The 27,848-nt window shown below is 52.6% G+C and overlaps 3 protein-coding genes across 8 annotated transcripts in view; 1 reads left to right on the forward strand and 2 right to left on the reverse strand.

The window, feature by feature from the left end:
- Nucleotides 1-7,976, forward strand: part of Cstpp1 (centriolar satellite-associated tubulin polyglutamylase complex regulator 1) — a 176,233-nt gene extending 168,257 nt beyond the window's left edge. Inside the window, exons 5-9 of the mRNA XM_046457479.2 lie at nucleotides 1,956-2,041; nucleotides 3,710-3,905; nucleotides 4,511-4,620; nucleotides 6,887-6,950; nucleotides 7,202-7,976. Coding sequence (XP_046313435.1) covers nucleotides 1,956-2,041; nucleotides 3,710-3,905; nucleotides 4,511-4,620; nucleotides 6,887-6,950; nucleotides 7,202-7,370 — 625 coding nt within the window. The 3' untranslated portion in view covers nucleotides 7,371-7,976. The remainder of the gene's footprint in view (nucleotides 1-1,955; nucleotides 2,042-3,709; nucleotides 3,906-4,510; nucleotides 4,621-6,886; nucleotides 6,951-7,201) is intronic.
- A 1,706-nt stretch (nucleotides 7,977-9,682) lies between these two features.
- Nucleotides 9,683-19,381, reverse strand: Arfgap2 (ADP ribosylation factor GTPase activating protein 2). Of its 2 annotated transcripts, XM_046457413.2 has the most exons (17): nucleotides 19,188-19,381; nucleotides 18,902-19,020; nucleotides 18,248-18,320; nucleotides 17,603-17,734; nucleotides 17,445-17,525; nucleotides 16,511-16,592; nucleotides 16,146-16,202; nucleotides 15,480-15,521; nucleotides 15,072-15,124; nucleotides 14,532-14,668; nucleotides 14,315-14,446; nucleotides 13,352-13,480; nucleotides 13,138-13,272; nucleotides 11,947-12,073; nucleotides 11,696-11,789; nucleotides 11,458-11,576; nucleotides 9,683-10,842 (listed from the first exon to the last, which is right to left on the reverse strand). In XM_046457413.2, exons 1-17 carry the CDS (start codon nucleotides 19,257-19,259, stop codon nucleotides 10,822-10,824), a joined length of 1,605 nt encoding a protein of 534 aa, XP_046313369.1. In that variant the 5' UTR covers nucleotides 19,260-19,381; the 3' UTR covers nucleotides 9,683-10,821. The 2 variants fall into 2 exon arrangements, with proteins under 2 accessions (XP_046313369.1, XP_046313378.1); XM_046457422.2 differs by lacking the exon at nucleotides 15,480-15,521 and having other exon boundaries at nucleotides 19,188-19,379.
- A 556-nt stretch (nucleotides 19,382-19,937) lies between these two features.
- On the reverse strand, nucleotides 19,938-27,843 carry Pacsin3 (protein kinase C and casein kinase substrate in neurons 3). 5 transcript variants are annotated; one of them, XM_046457465.2, is made up of 10 exons: nucleotides 27,822-27,843; nucleotides 24,150-24,240; nucleotides 23,843-23,999; nucleotides 22,934-23,169; nucleotides 22,669-22,824; nucleotides 21,909-22,084; nucleotides 21,663-21,783; nucleotides 21,363-21,499; nucleotides 20,833-20,954; nucleotides 19,940-20,494 (listed from the first exon to the last, which is right to left on the reverse strand). In XM_046457465.2, exons 2-10 carry the CDS (start codon nucleotides 24,201-24,203, stop codon nucleotides 20,379-20,381), a joined length of 1,275 nt encoding a protein of 424 aa, XP_046313421.1. In that variant the 5' UTR covers nucleotides 24,204-24,240; nucleotides 27,822-27,843; the 3' UTR covers nucleotides 19,940-20,378. The 5 variants fall into 5 exon arrangements, with proteins under 5 accessions (XP_046313391.1, XP_046313421.1, XP_046313396.1 ...); XM_046457440.2 differs by lacking the exon at nucleotides 27,822-27,843 and adding an exon at nucleotides 27,611-27,717; XM_046457448.2 differs by lacking the exon at nucleotides 27,822-27,843 and adding an exon at nucleotides 26,473-26,786.
- Nucleotides 27,844-27,848: the final 5 nt, after the last annotated feature.

The following is a 27,848-nucleotide window of genomic DNA, read 5'->3' on the forward strand; positions in this document are numbered from 1 at the left end:
AGCATGTATCAATTTCAAAGGCTTCAGAGTCTCCCTCCTGTTTTCCTGAAGGGTTTGCTCTCAGCCTGATGCAGTTCTGAAATCATTAGCTTTGGGCCATTAGGGTGCTGGGTGTGGGGCAGGAAGGTCTCTGGCTTCTCTTCTCCTGAGGTGCTGGCGACTCTTCCTCCCTGAGCGCCCTGGGAGTGCTCCCTTTTCCTCTGTGGTTTGGGTGCCTTTATTCCATCACCTTCTACCTCACTGCCCTCTACTTCTCTCTCCCCATCCAGATGTCAGAACTGGGCTCAGTGTCCTCTATCTTCCTTTTGCCTGTCCTGGTTTTCCTTAGGTTATGAGAGGTGGTTAACTACTTGCTTGGCCTGTGTAATCCCAGGAGCCACGGATGGAGGGACCAGAGTGCCCTCCTGTGGCCCTCGGCAGCATTGCTACCCTTTAGCCTGTATTTTTTTGGAGGTGGCTTTTTTCCTCCCCAAGAAGCACATAAAAAACAGTTAAAGCCCTAAGATCTGGATGAGAAAAAAAAGAAGGAACATAAATTATCCACAGAAGCTAGGAGATAAAATTTCAGTGTTTCTATTCTGCTTTTCTTCATTTTTAAGAGGTGGTGTGACTCATTGACAGTACCCAACTATGGAGTCGTGTAAACTCATCAGCCATGTGGAACTTGGCTACTCTGCCACTTAGACTCTTCACCTGTAAATGGAGTTAATAACAAGAACAACCTGATAGCATATCTTGGATACAATTCAGTTAATGTAGCTAAATACCTTCTACAGTGCTTGCCTAAAGTAGGGCACTCGGTAAATGGTGCCTGTTTCTATTATCATACTTACAACTAAAGACTAGCTAGGAAACTTTTTCTCTCTTCAGGGAGATCTGAAGCTCAGTCCAGCTGACTTGCCCAACTCTAGCAGGGACACCACTCACACTGTGTTCAAAAAAGCCGCTTCCCTGAGAGGCAAGCAATGCTGGCTCTATGGAGCTGATCCAGTTGCCAGTTTGAGGGCCCTCTGACAGGGAAATGGAGAATTAGAAAAATACAGTCAAGCAGTTTTTAAAAAAGAAAACATAAAGCCAGAAGGGCACCGTCAGAAACAGATTGGGGGCCCAGCTCCACTCCAGTAGAGGAGTTTGGCACCCTGCCTGGCACATGGATGGAGCCCAGCAAGTGCTAATTTCCTTCTCTTCCTGTCCCCCATCAGATGTGACCCTGAGCAGAGTATGAACATGGCCTGGTCTGATCCCTTTACTAGTCAAATGGTTTTCTTCCTGTGAGGTGGGTGCTCAGTGGAGGGACTAGAGTCAGGGGAAAAACAAGAGGTGGTCAACTTATGAGAACAGACAGCAAGGGGCAGTGCCCATGAGCACACGCTAAAGCAGGGAGAGGGGGAGCAGCCTCCACTGCACCCCAAGAAGGGATGTGTTCTCTGACCCTCTCAAGTGCAGCCCCCAATAGCTCTTTGCCCTCTCTTCTGCCATCTGTGTCCCAGGGTGGAGGTGCCTGTTGCTGTTCTGGCCGTTTGGTAGCTTATTAAATCTTAGTACCACTTGCCAAGACCCCTTGAAACCTCTCAGCTGTTCTTTTTGCCTTTTCTGATCAGCTGTATTTATTCTGAACTAAATGGTCCTCACTGCAGAATGAAAGGACTTACTGCTTAAGTATATGAAAAGAAATCCTGGCTGCATTACAGCTGACCCTCTTCTGCGGCCCACCCCCACCTTTCTGCCCAGGCTCCATCCGCTGGCTGGTGCCACTGAGACTGAACTGGGAACCCACTCTTGGTGCAGTACAGTCAGCTCAGTTTGGTGGCAGAGTCCAATTGATGGAGAAAAAGTGAGGTGACTGGGAGGAGCTTGCTTTTGGAAGCCGTCTCCCAAGTGGACTATGGAGACCCCTGTGCGTTCTCTCACGCTCACACACACTGTGTCTCACAGCTGTCTCTCTCTCCCTTCAGGATCGTGCTCATGGACGATGCCATGGACTGCTTGATGTCTTTTTCAGATTTCCTTTTTGCCTTCCAGATCCAGTTTTACTACTCAGGTGAGCGTGTTCCAGGTCCCATGTGGCTCCTGTCTAGGCCATGGCTCCCTTTCCCACCCTGTCGTTCTTTCCATCTGTGTGCCTGGCACACGTTTCCTTCCCCACTTCCTCTGGGGGTGTGCTGCACCGCGGGCGCTAACAGGATGTCTAATCCACACTGGTGATCACCAGATTCAGTCTGCAGAGCCTACTTCCTGAAGACATTGAAAACCACACTGCTTCCAGCCAGCAGCACAACAAATCTGTTTAAGTGATAACGACAATAACAACATTAATAGCATCCACTCCTTATTGAATGCTTATTATGTCTCAGGCATAGCCCTGAGAACCTTAATCTTCAACACCCTGATAGGTCCTTTACGAGATAAGCTTACAGAGGTAAGTAGCCAAAGTCACACAGCTAATAAGTGGTGCAGCCCAGACTTGAACAGAGGCAGGCTGTAAATCCTGAGCTCTGAGCCGCTGCCTTGGCCCTTGGGCACATGTGTGGACACACATCCTACCACTCTCATAGCTTTAAATAAGCACACAGCGGTTCTATCTCACAAATCACTCTGCTCCCCAACTCACACCAGCCATGCCCTTAAATCCCTTCTGGAATCAGGTGGCATAAAAATAGACGAATAATTACAAATGTATATACAAGCAACATCAAATGGAATGTGGGGTTTAGAAATTGCTGACTGTGTCCACAAACAAACTTGTTTAAAACAGGCTCTTCCAGTAAATAGAAGGCTGTCCTTGGAGCTTGGAGATGGCCGTCCTGCCAGCTGGTGGCCCCAGCCAGCCCTGGACTCAGGCGCCACATTCTGTTTACTTGATGGCAGCCCAAGGGCTATTCAGGCAGGGGCTGAAGCCTGGGGTCTTGCCACCTGCTCCTAGCAGCACCAGGCAACTATTTCCAGTTTCTCTAAAGCTCTTGGGTCCCAGAGAAGGAGCAGCCATGTTTGGGAAAACCATTTCCCCTCACTGCCTTCGGGGCCCTCCTCTCACAGCACTCCCAGAAGGACAGGGCAGCCCACTTGGGTCTCTAGCATCCTGACCCTGCAGAGCTGTGTGTGAGTGACGAGATGGGCTGCAAGTCACTGATTTCTAACAATGACTCAACTATGAAAATCTGAAAACAATTTCAAGCAGTTACTAGGTTAGCGACTTGGAGGCTTCTCGTTCTTCACTGGGATTCCAGCATGCTTTCTTAGAAGAGGCAGGTGGCCTCACAAGATAGGGCTTACCATTGTTTCAAAACAGTTCTTCTAACGTTTAATATGTGCCAGCCACAGTGCTAAATGCTGGAACAGGGAAGAAATAAGGCATGACTCCTGCCTTGAAACAAGGACTTTACATTCCAGCAAGGAGACAGGTTAACCGAAGTAACTGCACTGAAAACTTGTCATTGGATAAGTGCTAGCAAGAAAAGTATAGGGTGCTATGAAAGTATGCAGTGGGGATCTTGCCTAGTCTGGGAACAACTGCCCATAGGGTAGGACCTCTGAGCTCTGAAGGGTGGCAATCAAACCCTGTGCTGGGACGCTCTGCTCTTCGGGCACCATGCACTGCACATGGAGGCTGGGGTGAAGCTGACTGTCAGCAGAGAAGGGAGGACACAATGAAAGGACCAAATATGTCCTCCCTGAAATGAACTGTGTCTTCCTACCCCCACGGCACCAGAATTCCTGGACAGCGTGGCTGCCATCTATCAGGACCTGCTGTCAGGCAAGAACCCCAATACCGTGATTGTGCCAACATCATTCAGTGGGCAGCACCGCCAGCGACCTGCCTTGGGCGAGGCTGGCATGCTGGAGGGAGTGGAGGCGTCGCTGTTCTACCAGTGCCTGGAAAACCTGTGTGACCGGCACAAGTACAGGTGGGAAATGGGCTGCAGACCCCACCTCAGCCTCAGGGACCACAGGCTGCTGGCCTGGGAACAGGTCTCTGATGGGATGTTCTGATTGGCCCAGGGCTTCTATGGCCCTTGATGGTCATGATATAAATCATAACAGGGCCATTTGCCCTGAAACCAGGTTATAACTAAAAAGCTGGCTCACGTAGAAAAGATATTTTTCACTTGGGCAAGACCAACCATAGCTGACCAGCTTGCCAAGAGACAGACTGGCCTTGATTTCTTAAGAAGGAAAGAGCATTCACTGTTCCTAACTTCTCCCCACAGAAAGGGGAGGTTAAACTGTCCTGTGTGGTGCAAAGTCCCAGGAGAGAAACAGCAGTCAGTTTTGGTCTCTTCCTAGAACTGGCTGTCACCAGTAGCGATTTCCTCCTCCCTGCCCTCCTATACCCCTCTGTAAAAATCCCTGTGAACACACCAGCCCTTCCTTCCTTTCTCCTAAAGAACTGCCATGCTCCTCCTGGGCCTTAGGGGCCCCCCAACAGGTCTCTGGGTCTTGACTTTGATGTCCTTCTAAGCCCAAAGGTATGGATGAAAAGATGGCACTCCATCTGTATTCTCCTTTCTAGCTGCCCACCCCCAGCACTTGTCAAAGAGGTCCTAAGCAACGTCCAGAGACTGACCTTCTATGGATTTCTTGTGGCCCTCTCGAAGCACCATGGAATCAACCAGGCTCTAGGTAAGCCAGTGCTAACTGCCAGCACCTTCCCCCACAATTCAGCTAGCCTCCGTGGGCAGCCATGGCCCCATGGGGATAGGCAGTATCTTAACCTGCTTTGACTTTGCAGAGCCAGCCTCTGGGTCCTAGGGAGCCAGAGTATGCTCCACGGAAGACCGCCTTCATAGGCCTCTCACACTGCGGTGCAAGGGACAGCCTTCCTGCCTCTAAGGGAGAACCTCTCCATGGCAAAGGCATGCCCAGCCCCTCCCTGAAGACTCCCCAGTTCTGCTTGAGGGAGTGGACTGCGGGTTGGATGACACAGGGCTATTGACTCAGTGGCTCTGGAGATTTCATATCATAAATGTCTGAATCCCATTTAGAAACAGGGCAGAGGTGTGACTGGGAGGCCTGTTTTCCCAGTGGGGAGGAAAAAATCTGATTAATCTGAAAGGAGGAAAAAAAAAAAAGTGGGGGGAAGCTGCACTGGCCCAGCTTTCCTCCTGTCACTGCGTTGGTTTCCTCCACCCACCCCTGCCCTCAGCCACTGCTCCCCAGGGGAAGAGCCAGCAAGCCACCTTCCTGCTGGAGTTTTAAGGGTTCCTATTTGTATTTCCTCAAGAAATCCTCCTCATGTGCTGGGATCCAGTTTCCTGAGTCTCAAAGAAGGAAGTTTCGCCAGTTGAAGGAGGAGGCGGGGGGGGGGGGGGCAAAAGTTGACATTCACTTAATGCCCATCACAGTGCTCAAGGGGCTGTGTCCACAGCATATCCCCTGCCAGGGGCTCTCTGGGAGACACGTGGGTGCTAACCCCATGCTAACTCTCCATGTGGCCACCTGGCAGTCTGGTTATTTTGAATCGGGGACCCTTCAATTGAGTGAGGTTGGTAGCCAAGGTCATCAGTAGGACTAGGACTAGAAAGAAGGCAGACATAAATTGAGAGAGGGGGCTGGGGATAGAGCTCAGTTGGTAGAGTGTTTGCCTCCCATGCACAAGGCCCTGGGTTCAATCCCCAGCACCACATTAAAAATAAATAAATTGAGAGAGAAGGGAGCAGAGCGGGTATTTGCTAGGTGTCCTTTCCACCCCTAGGTCACTGTCCATTTTCCCTTCCTTTCCACCAGTGGCAGCTGCTAGGAAGGAAAAGGAAAAGCTCATCAGTCACTGGATCCTGGTTGTGACCCATCACTGTTCCTAAGGACACTTAGACAACTTTTACTGGGCATTTATGTTGACTAGAGTTAAAGACAGAACGAAGCATATGGTCCCTGCCCTCGCCTGCATCTCCAGGGTAGGAGCTAGAAAGCTAGAAATATCTTGGTTGAAGCCAGTAGTGGAGAGCCCCCACCACCACAGGGCACACCCAAAAATGAGAGGGTTCCATGGGACATAGTTTGAAAACCACTAACTTAGAGCAAAGGGAGCCAAGAGGCATCATCTGGAAAAGATCTGGAAAATTCAGAAACTGAATTAGTGCCAGATTGTATCTTTCTGGAGACCAGCTTTTTTTTTTTTTTTTTTTTTTTTTTGGTGATGCTGGGGATTGAACCCAGGACCTTTGTGCAGCATGCCAGACAAGCACTCTACCAACTGAGTTATGTCCCCAGCTGCCAAGACCAGCATTCTTGACTAGGTTCTAAACTACCAATGAGGTCTTTTCCTTCAACAATTTGCTAGTGAGAATCTTCCTGCTTGCAAACTTCAGCTTCACCTTCGCACCTGAGTAAAGAACTCCTGGGAGTATCTAAAACTCTCTCCTCTCACCTTTCCCCAATATCAAAGAGTTAACCCCTCTTAGTTTGTAGCTAAGGAAACCAGCAAAGACTGGAGATGGGAGAGATCTCAGGATGGGATGGATCATCTCTTGGATAGAGTCAGCATTTTTTGCTGTCTCCAAAATGGGATACTTGGGGTCATAAAACTGGGTGATTTCTGACCTTTGGAGTTAGCTTGGGTCATATACCTTTCAGTCCAGTATCTGGGTCCTCAGGGAGTAAACCCCTAGCACCAGCTCACGAGCCTATTTAGAGATGTCTCCCTGGCTGTTGTGTCTGCTCCAAATAAGGGATGGAGGGCACAGGGGTTCATTAAATTTACCAAGTGGCACCCAGGACATCCTGCCCCATCACTGTCTGGGATTTCTGTAGCAGTCCCCAGGTCTTTTAGGTCAGTTCTCCCAGGGTCAGCAGATAGGCACACATGAAGGTGAGGGACATGGAAGCATCTGCTGCCTGGCCAACAGACCTTCAGTTTGTCTTGTTGTCCCTGCCCCCCATCATCTCCTAGGAGCTTTGCCTGACAAAGGGGACCTGATGCATGACCCAGCCATGGACGAGGAACTGGAACGACTGTAAGTGTCAAGTGGGAAGGTGCTGCCCTCTTGTGGGAGCCAAATCTGAGTCAGACATGGCTGTGCCCCATCACAGGTCACACAGCACATGTCAGTAACATGCCACACTGGTCAAAGAAGGGCTTGGGGGCCAGCAGAGGCCTGAGCTATCCTGAGTCCTTGGGGGTTCATCCAAAAGCAAGTGAGCATGGAGGTCCTGGGCTCCGGACATGTGGCACCATGCTGCCCTCCGGACTTTTTCCCTTCTTCAGGTTGGTCCAGGTCCCAGGCCTGGTCAACTCTGCCACTCCAGAGGCCAGCTGCCTGCCTTCCCGGATCCCTCCCCGGGTTGGCTCCCCATGGAGACCTCTCCATCACTCCCGCAAAGTGGATGCAGAAAGCGATGGCTCCACTGAAGAGACAGACGAGTCCGAGACTTGAGGAATCTCTAGGGCCCGCCTGTGCCCTGTACTTTCTCCCACTCCAGCCCATGGCACCTCCGCTGACCTCCTCTCCACACCTTGCTGTGCTGCCCTCTCCTGATGAAAAGGCTGAGTAACAGCCCCAGCCAAAGGCCACTTCAGTAATCAGCCAAGCCGAGCAGTGACCCTAGAAACTAAATAGCCCATTCTCCTTGGCTGTTAGCCCTTGGGGTTTCGTCAGACCTTAAACTATGGACTGCTCTGAGGCCTCCTCATCACTGGAAAGGGGACCTGGCCTTAGTCTTTTGTTGACTAGTCCTTCTATTTATTAAGAGCAGCAGTTTCTTTTCAGCCAGCCTCTGCTAGTGCCCTGATCGGGGTCATCTCCTCACAGCAGCTCCACTAAGGGGGAGACGTGAATAGCTATGCAGGGCCATGAATGGTCAGGGTGACACCTAAGAGCAAGTACTAGGAGGACATACCACTGTGGCTTCTGCTGGAGGAATCAGACACCAGCCATGATTGGAAGAAGGGTAGGCAAGAAGATAATTTCGTTTTCAAAATCTGCTTTGGGTTTCTTGTATCTAATAGTGAAGGCTGAAATAAAGTCCCTTGTGTCCGATAAGCAGTGAGTCTAAAACCACTAGGCTGAAGGGTGAAGGGAAAGGGGAAGTTTGGGTTTGAGTGCTTTACTGGCACGAGGGGGAGGGGCGGTGGGGCTGGTGGGCCCCTCATGCCTGGAGACCTGCTGAGGTTGCCAGGGGTCCATCTGCATGTGAGCAGCCAAAGGAGGGGTGCACGCAGCTGGAATGGCCTTCAGAAAAGCTCAGAGGGTTCAGGGACAGGTTCTTCTAGACCTGGCTACAGAGGGCTGGCACTGCACAACCTTCTTGAAACACTGGACCTGCTCAGGGTTAGGGCGGCAGGGATGCAGCTGTGAAAACAGGCCTGAGGTGTACAAGCTCCCTAAGATGGGAGGAAGGTAAGGCAGGTGGTCTCTTAACTTTTTTGGGGGTGGGGACCCAAGGGGCCCAAGCAAAGCAGGCTGCCTCTTCTGAAGCAGGTGTCCCTACTACTAAGCAAACACTTTCCTAGGCTCCTCATTACCAAGACTAGCCATGGATAATTGCAAGAAATGGCTCCTGAAGTCCTGCAGTACTGGGAGGCCTGTTCCAAAACTATTCCAGCCCTTGAGTTTTCTCCAATCCCAGTAAGCATCAATCACAATGCAGCTACTTCCTAAGTCTCAGAGTGACTCTGGATGGGGATCCAGAAATCAGGATTTTTTTCTTCTTTTGAGGTGGGGGGAGCCACAGGGATTGAATCCAGGGATGCTTAACCACAGAAACATGTCCCCAGACCTTTTTATTTTTTTTTTAATTTTGAGACAGGGTCTTGTTAAATTGCTGAGGCCGACCTTGAATTTATGATTCCCCTTCCTTGGCCTCCTGAACCACTAAGATTACAAGCACGTGCCACCATGCCCAATCAGAAATAAGATTTTTTTTTCTTTTTTTTTTTTGGTACCAGGGATTGAACTTGGGGGCATTCGACCACTGAGCTATATCCCCAGCCCTATTTTGTATTTTATTGAGTTGCTTAACACCTCACTTGTACTGAGGCTGGCTTTGAACAAGCAATCCTCTTGCCTTAGCCTCCCAAGCCACTGGGATTACAGACATGCGCCACTGTGCCCCGTAGAAATCAGGAATTTTTATGAACACTTGAAAGGATTCCAAAACTGGAACCCCAGAACCACATTTGAAGTCACTGGCTTTGAGCCCTATGGCTCTACCCATCCTAAGCCTCTACTATCTCCCAGACCAGTAGTTTCTAACTGTACTTGAGGATTCTAAGCGTCACAGAGATGTTTCAGGGGCCCTTGTCAGGAAAGGGAGATCCAAGCCAAGGGGGGGGGGGGGGGTGTGTGCACAAATGCATCCACGCTTTCAGGATTAAAAACGGTCCCACTTACGCCTAAATATATATATATATATATATATATATATACTTTTTAATTTAAACTCAGTAATGAGACCCATCCCTATTCAAGCCCCCCGTCATGAGGAATAGGGCTGCTAAGGTTACTCAGCCCTAGGCTCTGCAGGTGGGCTAAAGGGCCAACTAACACCAGCTCTTTCCTCCGCATGCAACAGGGTGGTGAGGTCCAGGCTGCAGCGGACTGCACGGCAGCACAGGGGCAAGAGACAAGCTGGAGGCCCCAGAGAGAGTATTCTTGGCTTCAGCAACGACGCCCAACCAGTATCGGTGGGAGCCCAGAGAGTGAGCAAGGGGCTACACTGGGCAGGGAGGCAGGATGGAGGACACTCCTTCACGTTGACCCATAGGGCCCCGTGGGGGCTTTATTTTGACACCACTTTGTTTCAATACAAACAGTCCTGAAAGAAAGTCATGTCCCTCTGGGGAGGGGAAGAGGGAAGAGTGATCTGTGTTGCTTGGAAGCCCAACCTGAGACCCACAGGTAGGGGTTGGGCCGACTGCCAGCATGGCAGGGCAAGATGGCACCAAGGATGACACAGTGCATGGCCCAGCTGCCAGAGGTGAGGCCTGCAGGCCATTAGGGGGCTGTCCAGGCCTCCTCAGCCCAGGATGATGTAGAGGAAGGAAGCTGAGCCCAAGGAGCCTGCTTCTGTCCCTCATGTTCTCAGCTTCCTCAGCCAGCTAGGAGCATACCCACCGCCTCCAGTCAGGACACAGGGCAGATGAGACCCAATGTGGGCATCAACCAGGGAAGAAGGGACAGAGTCCCAGGCGCAGACAGTGGGTGCCATGACCCAGTGATGATAGGGAAGGGTTCAGGGACATGTAGCAGAAGTCAGCCTCTGTGGTGGCAGTAAGACAGGCCTCCAGGCTGATCCCAAACGAAACCTTTAGGTGCCAGATAGTTTCTAGTCCTTAGTAAGGCCTAGAAGAAGGTCCTTCCACTCCCCTGCCTCCAGAAGAGTAAAAGCAGCAGTGGCATGTCCAGAGCCTCTCCCCAGGAGCTGGTCTACAGCATAACTCTTGCTAGGCCTCCCCCTGGTTCCACTGGACAAAGGCCCAAGCCCCCCACCACCTAAAAAGGATCCTAGAGCCCACAAAGCCTTAGGCTTTCACGTTCCCAACCTGTGGAAGGGCTGGACCCAGAATAAGTCACCCAGAGGCAACTCCCCCCCCTCACTCCCAGCGTTGCAGGCCGAGCGAGCAGCAGCTTGTGGGCAGGACTGGAAGGACACTAGCACAGAGGAGGGGGCGTGAGGGGACCAGAATAGGGGCTTAATCCACAGGCAGAGGACAAGGGCTGGTGCTGACCATTCCCCTTGCCCAAGATCCTCCAAAGTCACCCCACTCACACACCACACACAGAAAGTAACAAATCCTCCCAGCTTCCACAAGGCAGGTATCCCTGGCCTGGGAATCATGAGTTCTTGCTTCTGTCACCACCAGAGGCCTAAGCAAGGAGCTTGTTATCAGTAGGAACCATAGCGATCCTGGGGGGAGGGGAGAAGAAAAAAGAAAGTCAGCATCTACATGGCAGCAACTTCCCAGGATGCACGCTGCTTCCCCCAGTCCGCCCACAGTAGAACTCTAGCAGCAAAGGGCTAGGCCCCCACAGGTAGGAAACTTGATGAGAGCTGGGGAGGGGAGCATGGACACTAATCCAAGGAGCTAGCCCTCACAGCTAGGAGAGTGGTACAGTTGACAAGATGGGAAAAATCACTGGGCATGGTGGTGCACACCTATAATCCCAGTGGTCAGGAGGCTGAGGCAGGAGATCATGAGTTCAAAGCCAGCCTCAGTAACTTAGCAAGGCCCTAAGCAACTTAGTAAGACCCTATCTCTAAAATAAAATATAAAAAGGGAGGGGAATGTGGCTCAGTAGTTAAGCACCTGTGGGTTCAATCCCCAGTACAAAAAAAAAAAAAAAAAAAGGGGAAAATCAACCCAAGACATAGCACTGTCTTAGGGAGAGGCCCAAATCTGGAACAGAGTTGAAAGGAAATGCTCTCTTTAAGGCTGCCAGTGGCATGTCTGAATATGGTGAAGGCAAAGCTCCAGGCACTACTCTTCAGACCTCTTCCCCAGGTTCAGCAGCCCAGTCTCACCTGCAAAGAATTCATCACGCCATTGGCCAACACAGCCATCTTGCCAGCCACAGACTTGACACCCTGCTTAAACTGGGCAATATCAGCCGTAGGAAGCACATTCCCCAGAGACACACTTCCTATAAGAAGCAAGGAAAGGGGTGACTCAGAGCCCTGCAGGAAGCCATTCCCCAAAATGGGGCCCTCCCAGCTGAGCTCTCAAGCCTTGCTTAGTGCCCACCACCCTACTGGGCCCTACCTGCACCATGAGCTCCATCCACGTCCCCAAAGAGGTCCGAAGAGCTGATTGCATTGCTGCCTGAGAGCTGCTGTAGCCGAGACCTGGCTTCATACTAAATTGAAGAAAAGGCAAGACCTGGAGATATTTTGGCCAATGACACAGGAACTCATAGGGTGAGCCCTTCTGTTACTAAAACCCAAAGTAGAGGCAGGAAGAAAGTTCTTGCTTCTGTTTGCTGCTGCCAGCCTCAGGTAGACAATTCCACTTACCTCAGCATCCACCTCCCGCCCAAAGAACATGTCAGATGAGATGGCTTTTGCTCCTGCAAATTTCTGACGTGCTTCGCTGGACTCGAGGCTTGAGCTCCGGCTCTCCACTTCCCTCCGGTTTGTGGCTCTGAGGGGTAAAAGTGGAACGTCTCTGACCTTTCTCTTGGGAGAAGCAGAGTACAGAGGCCAAAAACCAAAAAGCACCAATGGCCTTCTGGCAGTGGCTTACCATGCCCTATTCTGTCTGTGGTTCTAAGACTCAGGGTCCATCTCCCCTGGTGAGGAGCATCCAAAGGGATACCAGGAGGCCCCTTCTTTTCTCACACTGGAACTGAGTCACTGACAGCCTGAGTTATCACATTACTCAGGGTAGAAATATGGTTTGCAGGAGCCTAGGGTTCCACCCCAAACCACTGTGGCTTCATCAAGGTCCAGGAGGCCATGTTGTCACTGCTACTATTCTACTCCTAGTTATAATTTGCCTAACACTGGAGTAATCACATCTGTTTTCCTGAGCTTATACATACTCTTCTGTCATGATTAACTGTACCACCCTTTTACTCTCAGATGCATCCTGATGAACAGGTACATGGTCATTCCTGTTCCAGCACTGATTATGCACAGGCACTAGACTAGGGGTTTTACAAGTCTCATTTCATTTAATCCTTCCAGTGACCCTGTGACCTAGTTATTTATGTCCCCATTTTATAAATCAGTGCTTTCAAAAAACTTACCAGTAAAACATTACCCAGATTAAGATGGATAGGTTTAAAAAAATAAAATAAAAAGGAGTTAGGTGTATAGTTCAGATGTAGAGTAAATTGCCTAGCATATGTAGGGCCTAGGTCCTATCCCAGTGCCACAATCAATCAATAAGATGACCAGGGACATGCCTTTGGGAGGGAGGTCTAAAATCAGCCCTCTCCCAAACTAAACAGGTGCCAGGCTGTCTGTGACAGAGCACAGCTCAAACCAAAGCCAGATTCCCTGACTGTCTGATGAGCTAGCCACATGTGGCTATGTACATTTACTAATATTATATTAAATTACATTAGAAATTTAGTCCCTTGCTTACTAGTCACATTTTTAGGGCCCAGTAGTTATAGTAGCCATCATACTGGACTTCACAGACATAGAACATTTCCATCATTGCAGAAAGTTCTACTGAACAGATACCCTAGAAGATTCTACCTTTCTGAAATAGGCCGGATGGTTGAGATGGTCACTTCTGGCTCCTTGTCTTCTACCCTGTCCATACCCCAGGTGGCATCTGTGTCCCAGCGGGAACCAAAAGTTTCCCCCAAGGAAAAGGGGTTGTCCTTGTACCTAGGGAGACAGCAGAGTGGCTCAGAACAATCTGATAAGGGACATGGTAGCCAAGTCTATGCCCCAGCAATAGTCTTACTTTGGGGGTCCAGAGGCAAAAGTTCCAACATCATCAAACAAGTCCAGCTGTGAACGAGAAGATTTTGCACTCACTGGTGTTTCTTGCTCAATCACCTGCATCTCAGACAGCACCGAGTGGGAGACAGAGCTGTGCAGAAAAATGAAGCTGGCATGAAGCTAGAGGTACTAATACTGCAGCACAACAGCAGCCACCCAACTGCTGGATGCTTCCTCAGGCACCACTCAGAACCTTCTGAACCTTCTTCCCCTGCCCATGCACTATTACATATTCCTTTTTTTTTTCCTTTTTTGGTACTGGGGATTGAACCCAGGGCACTCAACCACCAAACCACACCCCAGCCCTTTTTTATTTTTGAACACAGGGTCTTGCTAAGTTGCATACTGCCTTGAGGGCCTTGTTAAGTTGCTTAGACTGGCTTTGAATTTCAGATCCTCCTGCCTCACTTCTCAGGCAACTGGGGTTAAGGCATGCACCACTGAACCTGCATGATATTCCAATTTTTAAGAGACCAAAAATCTGTTCCTGAAGTCTCTGCGTTAAGTGTGGCACAAAATGCATCACAGCTGTTCCCACTTATAAAGGTAACAACAATATAAACCCAGTGGTTCTGAAACAGAAGGCATGTTGCCCAACCATGTGTAGACACTAGAAATGCCTGGCAGTTCTCAAGAAGGTCTCAGAAAATAAAGAACTGCCCCAGCCTCTCTAATAAACACCACCCTAGCCTCCTGATCTTAATCTTATTTAGTCCTGATCCTATTTCACTTATGTAACAAATACTTAATAAGCACATACCTACTATATGCCAAGCACTGTGGTAGGTGCTTTAAGACAATAAATAACATCGTGTATCCAACCTCAGAGGAAAACTAAGCATGAATCCTGAACTGCTGGAAGACCCTGCACGGGTTCTCAGAAAAACAAGGGCATTTCCCTGCCACACCCTGGGCTGAGCCTCACCTTCGGGCTACCAAGCCCATGCCCAGCCTCTCAGCCTGCTCACGCTTCTTCCCTTCCAGATTCTGTAGCTTTTTCTCCTCCTTCTTCCGATCAATCTGGAGCTCCTGGTAGGCCAGACGCATGGAGGCAACCCTATAGGGGTGAATGGATCGGCAGCTGGCACCTGTGCTACCCCCATCCCCCACCGTCAACCAGGCCCACTGTGGCAATTGCTCACATGGACTCCTCTGCCTGCTTCTTGGCATCAGCTGCCTGTTGCTCACGGAGTTTCTCTGCCACCTGGGCCTGCCGCTCAATCTCACTGAAGCTCTGGTTGCTCACCTTCTGGGCCCCAAGTCCTTTTTTGGCACCCAGCTGGGGAGAGAACCATGTGACATGGGGCCTGCCAGCGAGGCCCCGCCGCTCCCTTCCAGGCATCAATACCCTAGCTATACCCACAAGGAAGAGGTCCTCCTTAAAGTCTAGGGTCAGAAATAGAAGCCCAGTGAGCATGGCTGGCAGAACAATGGTTCTGCTGTAGCTGGGCATGAGGTGGCTCACTCAATCCCAGCAGAGGCCTCAGAGAATGAGGACAGTAGTTAAGGTTGACTATGATCTGCTACGTGCCAAGCACTAGATGTGCTCAGTCTGTCTCCCCACAGCAAGTCCCTGAGGATGGACACCTTTAAATGAGACAAGTTAAGTACCATGCCAAAGTCATAAACCCAGGCAGTCCCACTCCAGCTTCTAATCACTCTACACTACTCTCCCCACCTACCCCTTTCTTAGCTGCAGCTGGCTTCTTCTTGCCAATGATGGAACTTTTCAGTTCTGTGTGAGAAAGAGGGTGGGCATGAGCAGGAGAAAGGAAGGTCAGAGGCAGCAGCTCAGTCCACACCATGCTTCATGGCAAGAGCATCTAAAAACAGCTTCAGGCAGGGGAAGGCCAGGCTACCACCACCAATTCCAACTGATGGCATCCAAGCGAAAGAAAGACAAGGTTAGGGGAGCCTTTTGACTCCTAGCAAGTTGCAGCAGGAGCCTAGACCTGAAGCACCAGAGACAAAAGTCCCTGAGCCACAAGTGAAGACCGTTAGGCAGGGGTTAGATGCCAAACACTAGCCTCAGCTCCTAGAGCAGAGAGCTGATGTGCAGAAGGTAGGCTCCCCAAGCAGCTGCAGGTTACCTCTGGCTGGAGGGGCCCCTTTAGCTGACAGATACATGGACTCTGGAGGAGAAACAGACTTGTGGCTAACAAGAGGCCTGCCCCAGAGCCTCCATATGCCTTCCAAGCCCAGAGGCCTGTACAGAGCCTACTTTAGACCCAGTCAAGCCAACATTTCCAGGCATCAGCTGTTTAGTTACTCTGCTGGGTTCCTGCCCCAACCCCCAAGAGTCAACAGAACCAAGGTCAGCAAAGGAGATGTTTATTCTAACCAAGTTCGAAGGCCACAAAAAAAAGAAAAGAGCTGAAGGACCAAACCAGGGTCAAAAAGACAATGTAGCCTCTAGCCATCAGCAGCTCAGAGCTGTCTCCCAACCCTCAATAGGACCAGACAAGCCAGCCCTACCTGACTCCAGGGATAGGTGTCCAGTCTCTCAATGGCCTCCCCACACTTTGGCTAGATCCAGTCCCACACTCAGAGGCAGCCCACCCTGGTCTGTCAATTCAAAGGGCCCAGCTCTGAAGTCACTGTTGCAGCCACTACTTCAATTAGAGCCCAAACCCAGACAGGTCGGGTGTTCGGTCTCCTATGGCCTCAGTTCACATGACTAGGCAGCAGGTATCTGTAAAGAACACTTGATGCCCACCCTCTCCCAGCCACCCACACCTGCCAGCTGGCATACTGACCCAGAGAGGCTTTGGGTGAGGTGCCAAGCAGGTCAGTGTTCGGGCCTTGCTCTGGCTCTGTGGATACAATGATAGGCATTAGGTATAAGGCTCTTGGCATCTTATAACCTCCCTTCAAAGAAAGTGATACATCAAGAGTGCCTGGCTTTCCTCAGCTTGCCATCAAAAGAAAAATTCCCACCACTTCCTCCAAGTTACAGATGAATTCCATCCCACCCAAGGCTAAAGGAAGACCTCTCTCTCTCTCTCTCTCTCACACACACACACACACACTCATTTCTATTTCCTTGGCCATGTATCCCCTTCATAGCTCCAAATCCTTTCCCAGGACCAGGGTACTTGGTTAGAATCTGGGTTGAACTCACGTGCCAGGCCACTGCTATCTGCAGACGGGACAGGCTGCTGGGCGTCTGAAGGCTCAGTGTCTGGTGCATCCCAGGTAGGGGGCTGAAAAGGAGGCCAGATCACAGAAGCCTTAGTGAGCCACTTATTGCTGGCAAGGAGTGCCAAGAACCTGCAAGTACCTTGAGGGTATAAGGCCCTATTCCTAGCCCATAAGGAATGGAGACTGGAGGTCAGCAAGTAAATTTCAGTTGCTATTCACCAGAAAGACGCTGGAAACCAGCAGGCCCCTCCCTCCCTCCCTCCACTGTTTACTTAAAGCCTGAGCACATTCCCCTAACAGAAAACCCAACTACTAGACACTTTCCATGTACCAGGCACAAGGCTAAGGGCTCCTCATAGACAAACCACTTAATTATCACAATCAGCCCTTTGAGGTAGCTACATTCCATTTTAGAAACTGAGGTTTGGGCAGGTTAAGTGACTTGGCCACATCACAGAAATGCCAAGTGGAGAGGCAGGGGTGAAAACTAATGAATCCAATTTCAATACCCAGTGCCAACAAAAGAGAAGCCTTTCTCACAAGGTAGACCTTAGGGGAGGGGATCTTTTCAAGAAAAGTCTCCAAGCACAACGCCTCTCTTATAGGGGTAGAAACTAAGAAAAGTTATTTGGGGCCTGAGACTTCTTAAGCCTGGAAGAAGCTTCTCTTACACTCTACCTCCCCAGTTCCTAGGGGTTCATTTCTAAGGAGGATTCTATCACCCTTCTACTTACCTAAAGAATAAAACACCTTGGCCTAACCAGTGGCTAGCAGTTACCAACTCAGTGGAGAACAGACATTCTCTGAGGTATCATACCAAGGCAATCTATGCCATGATCATAGAAGGCCCTTGGCCTTGGTAAATAAACCACCTATCAAGGACAATTGGGGAAATATTCCCTGGGGGTACTCACTTGAGTGTGTTCTGTGAAGAAATCAGAGTCCTTCTTCTCTGGAGAGTGACTAGGAGCACTTCCCATGTTGTCTATCCAAAGCTAAAAGGGAGATGGTATAAAACACAGGGCTCTGAGCACCCTTCCCCCACTGCCCCAGCCCAGGGACAGGCACTTACATCAGTGCCATGCCTAGCCAGGGCTGCACTCCCCAGCTGCCGGATCTTCTCTCGGTACATCTGGGCTGCTCGGCTATTATATTTGGTGTTGGCATCACTGGCTGTGCATCCATGCTGGCGGAAAAAGGCTGTCTAGAGAGCAAAGAAAAGAATGGAGTGTGCTGCAAGTGATTCTCACCAGAGCAAAAATATTATTGGCAATAGAAGACATCCCCTTTTAACATCCTTGTTATTATTTATACAGACTGATGCAATATTGACACCAGTAGTTTTTCACAGAGGTAAAGTTCCTCTGAAATTCCTGCAAAAAATACTTTGCCACATCCCATTCTCAGAGATGACTGAATGAAGCCCAGCCCTCACTTAACTCCTCCTGAGGACAGCATGCCATACCCACTCTATCCACCTTCCATCCAGGCAGGCCCACAAGAACTCAATGACTGGGGACAGTCAAACTTTCTCGGCCTTTTCTCAAGAACATCTGTCCAGTTTAGTCTGAATTTGAAGCCCCTTTGAGAGATACTATGCTGGTGTTGTAGACCAAGGGACCCTCTGAACAGAGAATAGGGCCCCCTAGGAAATAATTGCAAAATTAGTACCCAGGCGAAATTATGGGAGATTGGAGGGAAATTAAAGGAAATTTACCGCATTGGCATTCCCACCGACTTGCATACACCTCAGCTGGAACCAGTTCCAGTTGGAATCCAACTCTGTGGACCTATGTACAAGAGCTGTGTGTCACTTACCAACAAATAACAGGAGACCTGCTTCCCTGGCAGGCCCACACATGTTATTTGATGTCTGGCTGCTGCAGGCACACAGGAAACATTAATTAGTCACTGCCCCAATTCCTCCACTCTGCCCTGTGCTTTGCCCTTCATTCACCTGTTTCAAAGTGTGCTAATTATTTCCCCAGATAAGAAAGGAAGTCCCACTTTTAGGCACACAAGCTTGGATTTGACTTTACCCTGAAAAATGGTCAGTCTCACTAAGGACATATTCAGCCAAGCTATCTGCAATAACAAGGTCAATGCTGGCTAGTTCTTTCCCCAAAATAACGCTGAAGAGTCTCAAATTGGTAGACCCTGAAGAAGGAAGTTTTGATCCAAACGCGGAGAGGACCGTTTATGTGGCAAGGGGTTCAAACAGGTGGTACTCAGGCCCAAAAAGGCTACTGGACCCCTGCCCGGCCCAGAGGTTTCAAACACCGAATTCAGGATGGTCAAAGTCGAGGCAGCCACTCTCTCTTGCTGGCCACACAGCCCTGGTGGAAGCACAGTAACGGCGCGGAGAACCCACCTGATAAAGCTGAGATGGACGCCCAGAGAGCGGTGCACCCCGGAGCAGTCAATGCACAAGAAAACACCATACGTGATACTGGCCCAGCTCGGACTCTTTGCGCCGCAATCGAAACAGGCCTGAGAGGATGAAGCAAATAAGCGAACAGTCAGGGCCCGAGTTGAGGCCGGGCTCTGACATCCCAACAAAACCGCCCACCTCGGCCCCTCTCCCTCTCTCAGGCCTCGGGGGAAGGGATATCGCTTCTCGGCAGGTGCCAGACCCCGCGCCCCTCCTTTTCATGCACCTTGTTAGTTGGAATTGCTCGAAGTCTCTTAAAAAGGGTCTGAATTTCGGTCTTGCTCGGCTCCGCCGCCATTTTCTCTCCTTCCCAGACACAACCGCGACCAGCCGGTTCTGTCGCGGGCCAATCGACGGCTGGGAAGGCGGGCTAAGCCGGCCGGCCTCCGCGGCACTCAGACCAGCTAAGGGGTGGGGTGATCTGGGACGGATCTGAGCCAATGAACAGCCGGATGAACAGGAGCGAGACGTCACAGCAGCGATCACCAGCAGCCGCGAAGTAAACGCCCAGCTGCGTCAGGCCAATCCGCAGCCGGGGCGGGCGACGGCTCGCGGGCAGGCCCAAACTTCCTCGAGAACGCCGCCAGGGGGCGGAGCTGCCTGCCGCCGGCTGCCTGCTGGAGGCGAGCGGGGGAACTGGGGGCCCTAGCTCTGGCCTGTTACCGACCCAAGAGTAATGATTAACAACCCTCCCAAGTTCTTTGTCCCACCAGCTCGAGCACACCGGCCGAGGTTCCGCTCAACTCACAACCCAGCACCCAACTTCGAGCCTTGGCCAGCTAACACCAAGCTTGATCACCAATCCCTTCCAGCCCAGGTTAGAGTTCTTAAGTTCCAGGGAGGTACCAGGTGGCAAACCTTTGCCCAGCCCTAGCGCCCCCTGCCCCATAACACACGATGTGCCCACAGATCTCCCCCAGGGCCTCCCTCCAGGTGCAAGGGTAGAGTATCAAAAAATGCACACAATGCCTGATGGTACTTTTTTCTTTTCTTTCTTTCTTTTTTTTTCTTTTTGATCAAGTTTAATACACACTAGAGTAAGTCACAAAAGAGGGTACTGCAAGCCCAGAACTATGCTCACCCCCAGCCAACCCCCAAGAGCCCCCAAACAGTCCAGGAGCTGGATCCTCTGCTCTTGGAGAGAACCAAAGTGCTCCCAGGGAGGCCCAGGCATCCTTAAACCCTTCTTTTACCTCTGACCTCCCATCCTGCTCTTGGCCTACACTCAGTTGGCCCTTCCCTACCAGCCCCATCCTAGACACAGGCCCCTCCCTTCCCTGGGTCCCAGGACTTCTTCCCTCCTCCAGCAGAGGGACAGCAGCAGCAAGATGGTTCAGGGCCCTCAGGTCCGGTTGTCCAAGAGCAGCTGGGCTCTGACCCAGGGTGGAGAGACATCGCAGAAGGACTGTCAGGGTACTCAAGCACCCACACACTCCACATAATTGGCAGGGTACAGGCCAATGCGGCCACTCTGCAACTGGCCTTGGCACCAGCCCTGCTCATCCTCCTCGCTCATCTTCAGCAGTTCTTCCCCTGGAGGAAGGGGGATTGGTCACTGCTAACTGTTCTGGCCCCCAGCCATTCCCACAACTGGGTCAAGTACTGAGGGGAATGGGGTAATCTAAGAGCCTGACAGCAAGCTACAGGAGACCTGGCTCAGGCTGGGGGAGGCCATGGAAACCAGAAAGCTGCCCCACCCCGGATCCAGAGGCAACAATCAGGCCCCAGCTAGCTGGACCCAGAACAGCCTGAATGGCCAAAGAACTGGCTCTTGGGAATGAAGTATCTGGCTTCCCTTTTCCACACCCCTGCTCAGGCAAGTAAGGCAGGGACTGAAGCCTGAAAGAAACAGGAAAGGGGCCCCTAAGTACCTGCTCGGAAGCTCAGCTCATCAGCTTCCTGGCCAGCGTAGTCATAGAGTGCCCGCACCCGCACCCCAATGGCAGCCTTCCGGGGAGTCTCCTCATCTGACCATTCCTCATCCTGTCCACTGCTGGAAAGGGGAGGCAGAAAGGAGCAACAGCTCAGATCCCAGAATACCTTGGGCTATAGATCTCACCCAGGACTCAGGGCAAAGGGCTCATCCCTCGGAGGGATGCTGCAGAGGCAGGCAGGGAGGAGCTCAAAGACTCTAGTCACACCTCCACCATTCACAACTGTGAGCTCAGGTGCAATTCCTGTACACACAGCTGAGGTGCAGCAGAAGTGAGAGGGAACATGGAAACTGATTGGAAAATCTAAACCTCTGCAAAACCTAGCATCATTCCCTCTCCCGAGTTGGCCCTTAGGTCCCTGGCACCAATTTTCAACCCACTTCAGGCGTGAAGGGAGGAAGCAAAGGAAAGAAAGGCCAGATGGAGCAGAGCTGTTTCTTTGCCTTAGCCAGGCTCCCAGTTCTCACCCTGGGGACCCAGGGGACTGGGGTGGGGGTGCAGTGCCATCTCTTGTAGGTACGATACTGGTCAGAGTAACCTCATCGGGGCTCCGGCCACCCTTCTCCTTCCGGCTGATTGTCCTCTGTGTGTCCAAGGACCACTCCTGTGGGAACAGTGCTTAGGTCAGGCTGGGCTGCAGCTGTAGTGGCAGCAAGGCCATCCAGACCACCTTCAATGACCATACTTCATTCCAAGGCTGGCCTCTCTCCTCCAGACCACACTAAACTCAGCCCACCTCTAAGCCCCACCCAGCCTGCAACACGTGCCTCAAACTGTGGCCAGTTCATGGCCATGCCCGGCCCGTGGGTGCTGCGCCACCAGCGCAGATCCTCCTCATCACTGGCTGCCTCGATGCCTTGATGCAGGTCTCGGTGAAGTTCATGGAACCTATGGCCCAAGACACTCCATCAGATGGGGAAGTCCTAGGCCCCTATACTCCCAATGTCATTCAGCCCAGCCAAAGCAAGGAGGCAGAGGCAGAGGGGACCCAAAGCCCACCACACAGGCCATACTTGTCACTGCTAGAGAGGTCAAGGTGCTGGTGCAAGGTGAGTAGCATATCCTTAAAGAAGAGAAGTCGCTGGCGCTCAGCAGCCTGGCAGCTCTCAAAGGCCTGCTCCATGTCCTCCATGTAGCGCGGTGTGTAGCGATGCAGCTCAGCCAGCGTCTGCTCGTACTGCATTTTTGTCTGGGTGAAAGAGAAGGGAGGTGCCAGTGAGGATGGGACCACTCTCCACTCAGAACTCCACCAGCATTTACCAGGCACAGCCACCATGGACAATCGGGCCTGAGACCCAGTTCCTGTCCACAAGGACCCCAGCATCCTAACAAGGGAGGTGACATCCAGGCACAGTATCTGTAAGAGTCGGGTGGAGAATGAGATGGGGTCAACTACAGGAAAGGGTGTGAGAAATCAGAAAAGTTTCCTGGAGGAGGTAGAAACTGAATAGCACCTCAAAAGATGGGGAGGATCTAGATACGTAGCACTGGAGGGAAGGGCACTCCAGGCAGAGGGGGCAATCTGAGAGCCAGTCCCAGGTGGCACTCTATAGGAAAGGAGCTAGAAGTTCTTAATGGCTAAAGACACCCCAGTTGCCTGAAATCCCCCATTTCTCCCCCTAGGCAAAGTATCACCTTCTCTCAGGTCCTTTCTTTAAAAGATCACCTGGAGAGAGGGGAGGCAAACGAAGACTAGAGCAATAAGATGCTGGAGACCAGAAAAAGCATTCAGGGAGCAAGTTTCATTGAGAAAGCCTTGCCCCACGCCTGTACCTTCTCTGCCTCCTTGGTGCAGCGTCCCACCCGCTCTTGCAGTTTACGCAGCTGCTCCTGGGACGTGGCGCTGTCTGCCTTTGCATGGCTCTCCCGGGTCTGGGCTGTCTTCTCATCCTTCCGGGCTGCATGATAGCTCTTCTTGGAAGCCTCAACCTGACATGTGTGGGAACAACACTTGACCCTAGACACCATGGACCATCCCCCTTGAGTCCTATGCAGACCCTGAAGGGGCCTGTCCAATCCCCACTGAACCCAGCCTCACCTCCTTCAACCTCTTTAGCCAGGGCTTCTGGGCCTTGCGGAAGCCATCCTCTGCAGCCCGGCTCTCGCGGAAGCCACCCAGCACTGGCCGGTGGAAGGCCCCCCGCTGCCAGGTGCGAACTCGCTCACTGTCTGGCCCATGCAGCTTCTCCCGCACCTCCAGGTGCAGCTCGCTCAGCCGCTCAGCTGCGGTGAAGAAGGCATGCCAGGCCTTCTCCAACGTGCCATACTGGGGGCCTGCAGATGGATGGAGCTTAGGCCAGGCTGGGGGTGCCACCCCAAGCAGCACAACCCCTCTCACTGGTGCTACTCTGGGTGCCAGGCACAAAGGCAGGGGAGCGGGGTGCAAAGATGAATGCAGTGATGTCAGCTGCTGCTTACAAAATGCCTATTTTGTGCCCTGAGAGGGCAAATCTTACTCAATTCTTGTCTCTACCACTAGTGTGATACAGTGTCATTACCAACATGGAGGCCCAGGGAAACGGAGGCCCAGAGAAGTCAATTTAACTTGCCCAAAGCACTGGAGTGAAGCCGAAGGCAAGTCCCACAGCTTCTCTGAACTTCCAGTTTCTCCTCTAGAAAATGCACAGAGGACTGGTAGTATAACCCAATGGTAAAGCACCTGCCTAGCATGCCCAACGCCCTAGGTTCCATTCCCAGCACTAAAACAAAAAGAAGAAAGAAAAATGCATAAAACGGACCATCTCTATCCTAGATTTGTTAGAAATATCAGAGTAACTCACGGACATACTTTGCAAACTCCAATGGCACAACTATGTAGATAACCAGGAATTTAAAGGGAGGGCAGAAGTAGAAGCCCTGAACTTTCCACAAGTGTAAAAAGAAGCCGCCCTGAGGGTCCCACTCTCACAGTTCTCTCTGCTCCCTGCTGGGCCTGCGGATGGCTCACCTTTCTCCACGGCGCCTCTCCACTTACGAGCCCAGTCAGCCAGCTGCTGGGCATAGGCCTTCTCAATGCGAGCACGCTCCTGGAAGCAGCTGACCAGGTCTCCACACAGCCGGTGCCCATCCTCCACCCGCTGCACTGTCCGTCTATAGTTGCCAGCCTGGGGACACATATGAGAAGGGCAGTTTCACAAGAAGAAGCCCCCTCTCAGGTTGAGGTTGACAGCTAGGTTCCTCTTCTGGACAAGTGCTGAGCCCAGAGAACAGGGGGCATTTCAGTGCCACCCAAAACCCAGGCCCCAGCTGCTCACCTCCCAGAAACTGCCCCCGAAGGCCTCCCCTCCAGCGTCCTCTTCTGGAGCCATGGTGTCCCCGCAGCACGGAATGGTGGCAGATTTGGGGCTGTGGAGGGCAGATGGGCAGATAGGAAAGCTCGACCTATACTTTGGGAGCTAGGAAAAGACCTTCTGCTATCTCTGGGTCTTATCCCACTCTCATCCCCACCACCCAAGAACCATCAGAGCTAGGACTGAGCAAGCAGGGGGCTGGAAGTCCCCAAGCAGAGCCTTTAAAGGGTCAAAGATGGCAATTTCAAAGCTCTTCCACTTGCCCTAGGACTTCCCTTCTCTCATGTACCTGGAACCTAGAGATCACTTTAGGGACCTAGATGTCCAGCTCCAAGCTGCCACTGTGATCTGCCTTGAAGTGAATAAGAGCAAAGCAGGGGGTAAGGGTGGGGGCTTAGCGTGTCTAGGGCGGTGCCCGCTCCCCGATATAGCAACTGCTGTCAGAAGCCAGATTCCAGGCAGGAGAATGCCAAGCGGGTCACACGATCCAGCCAGGGATTAGGTGGCAGGCGGGGGTGTGTGGTGGGCAGAAGGCCCCACTCCCCGCATTCTGGATGAGAGAAGAGGACTCCTACCCAAGCCAGGGTTCCTCTTGCCTCCCCTTGAACAAGGCAACCCCGTTAGCAGACCAGGCCAAGTCAGAGGGTGGCCAGCCACAGTCCCATAGCTGCCTGGGCTGGCAAGAGCAGAAAGGGAGCCAAGAGGCCTAATCCCATCTTGGCCAGGAAGCGCAGACAAGTGCATTTTATTGTCCTACAAGAACGTCAGCTTCTCTAAGGTGGAAACCCCCTTCCCCAATAAGCTTCCATGCCAGGGTAGTGCAAGACTAAAACACGGCAATGAATGAAAAATGCCAGGGTCCCAGCAGTCATAAGGAGATACTCCTTCCCCTCCCCAACATCCACAGAGGTCCCTCAGTGCCCCATGGGTAACAAACAACACAGTCCTGCCCTCAAAAAGCCCAGAGTCTGATGCAACATGAGGAAGCCAGACAGGCCACTAGCCAGTTAGAAAAGTGTTCTCCAGGATGGCAAAGAGGGCAAGGCGAATTCTGATCCCGCAGCCACCACCTGGGGGACCAGAGGACACAGCGGTATGTGACCACTCCCGCACCCGCCTCTGGACAGGATCTCAGCTGTCCCCAGCACTGACTCACAGCCCCTAGAAGGAAACAGCTTCCTCTGAGCAAGCCCATGACCCAAGGGACAGTTAGGCTTGGGGGACAGAGTGTGTGCCTGCTGGTCCAAAGTGGGGCTCTGTCAAATGCTTCCTTCAAACTTCTGAACCTCTGCTCATCCTTCAAACTCAAATGGAGGCATCTTATCCATAGCTACTCCCCTCTGTCCCTCTATCCTCTGGACTCCCACAACCCCTGTAAGACCTCAATCAGGGCATATATCCCATGGAATGTGACTGACAGGACATCTGTCCCCTGTCATTGACAGACTTCAGCAGTTCTGAATTTGTGTTTTCCCAGGCACTGGAATCAGAAATAATTAGCTAAAAAAATAAAGGACTAACTCAGTGGTGGAACGTGTGCTTAGCATGTGCAAGACCCGGGGTTCAATCCCCAGTACCAAAAAGAAAAGAAAAAATGAATGATGTCCACCTGAAGACCAGGAAACCCACTGGCCTCAGCAGCTGTGGGAAAGCCTGGCCTTGGAGGCTTCCTGCCTCCAATTGCAGGAGGTACAGCTCAGCCCTCTCTGGAGACCTCATAGGGCTACAGGCAATGGAGGTATCTGAGCAAAGAGCAGCAGCCTCACCAAGGCTCTTCTTCACCTTGCTTCCTCTTAAGTGGGCCCCACTTATCCAGAAAGGACTTGCCAGCCAGAGAGAGAGAGAAAGAGATCTGCAGCCATAAATCACAGGGCCTTTGGAGCTAAACCAATGAGCCATCAGGGCTGGGGCGGCCCCTGCCTGCTTCAGCCTCCCTGCTCCCTGCTCCCCAGAGAGCTGCCCCCCACTAGTTCCCTCTCTGGCCTCAGAACAGAGCAGGCTGTGTGTACAGGGTTGGCACAGCTCCCCAGGGCCTCGCAGAGCAAACACAAGCTCAAGCCCCAGGCACAGCCAGGCCCCACAGCCAGGCTTCATCTAGCTCCTGGGGTGGGCCTTAGTCCCTGATGAGAAGGGTTGGCACAAGGTGAACTCAGCAGAAACCCAAATCAGGCCAAACACTCTGCCACAGGCAAGAGCTCAGAAAGCAAGTAAGGAAATCTTCCCAGGCCAAGGGAGCACACCTACTGGGCCCAGAGAAGTCTTCTGCAGCTTGGCAGGGTCTACTCACAGCTGCTGGGGCCAAGGTAGGGAGTCCTGGATTTCAGGGAAGAATCACTCTCCCCACCTGAGGCTGGAAGGTGGCCGGGCCCCACATCAGCCCTCACCCCTAACAGAAGCTGGGGGCATGCCCCTGAGAGGGAGCACAGCCACCCGGCCCTGCCCAGCGCTAGGTCCTGAGTCACAGGCTGCGCCCAAAAGCTTCTTCCCCAGCAGGCCCTCCCGGTCAGAGTCAGCCCACAGCCCTAGGATTTGAAGGCACAGGAGCGGGCAGTCGCTGGCCAGAACGGGGCAGAAAGGGGCGCTGAGGCCGGTGGGGCTGGCACCAGCAGCCTGAGCGCTCCGAGGCTGGGGGAGGGGGTGGCGCCGCGAAAGGGGGAGGAGGCCGGCCAGGGAGGGGCATAACAAAGGGGCTCTTTTGGAAACCCGACCTGCCGGCTGAGGTGTCTGCGGCTTGATGACGCACTCCAAACCCGAGACTCCACATCAAATCTTGGAGCCCAGGGCCTGAACGTCTCTGGCCTCAACCCTTACGGGACAGAGCCCCACGACAGACCCCACTCCACCCCTGCTTCGGCCCAGCGCTGCACAACTCTGAGCCCGTGAAGCCCACGCGGAGGTGGCAGGGCCAGGCCTAACCATGGAGGTTCTAGGACTTCTTGGTCAAACTTGTTGAACTTGGTTTCGGCGGGGGTGGGGCCAGCCCGTCACCGAGGAGGAGAGTGGGAGCCCCCAGACAGGGCCCGCACCGCGATGGACTCCAGAGGGTAGTCCTGCGCGGCCGCCCCAGGAATTGGGGCTCTTTGAAGAGGATCAGGGGTCGCCGGAGAGTGAGGCCCCTTTAGGGGCCCTAAGGCAAACGCAGGGAGGGCGATTTGGGACGCCTGGGGAAATGGTTTGACCCTCCAGCCCCGACGTTACCCAATCCCCTACAGGCCTGAGGAATCACGGAGTTGGCGGCGCCGCGAACGAGACGCCCCCTCGCCTCGGCGGCAGCCCTTCGCGGCTCCAAGAAGAGCCGGGTGGCTGGGGTCTCCCGGAGCGGGAGTCGGTCCCATTGCAAACTTCAGGAGCCTAAGGACCAGAGGGCGGGCTGGAGCCATCGCTCCCGCAGCCGCGTGTCCGCGCGTCCCCTCCAGGGCACTCACCGCGTCCTCCCTGGGCCCCTCGGCGGGTGGGGGTCCGGCCACGCTCCGGCCCGAGTCCTACCACTCCCCGCCCGGGCCGCCGCCTCCCGGAGCGCGCCCGGCCCTCCCCCGGGAAGCCCAGCCCCCGGCCCCGCCCTCTCCGCGCTCTGCAGCCCCAACCCCACCAGCCCGCGGCCCCGCCGCGGGAGCTCCAGGCACAGCCCAAACCCACGATTCTGGGGGCGTGGACCGTGGGGTC

Source organism: Marmota monax, unplaced genomic scaffold (assembly GCF_021218885.2).
Source record: "Marmota monax isolate L192 unplaced genomic scaffold, Marmota_monax_Labrador192_F-V1.1 WCK01_AAM20220418_F8-fsc00047, whole genome shotgun sequence".
In the NCBI taxonomy this organism is placed as follows: Eukaryota; Metazoa; Chordata; class Mammalia; order Rodentia; family Sciuridae; genus Marmota; species Marmota monax.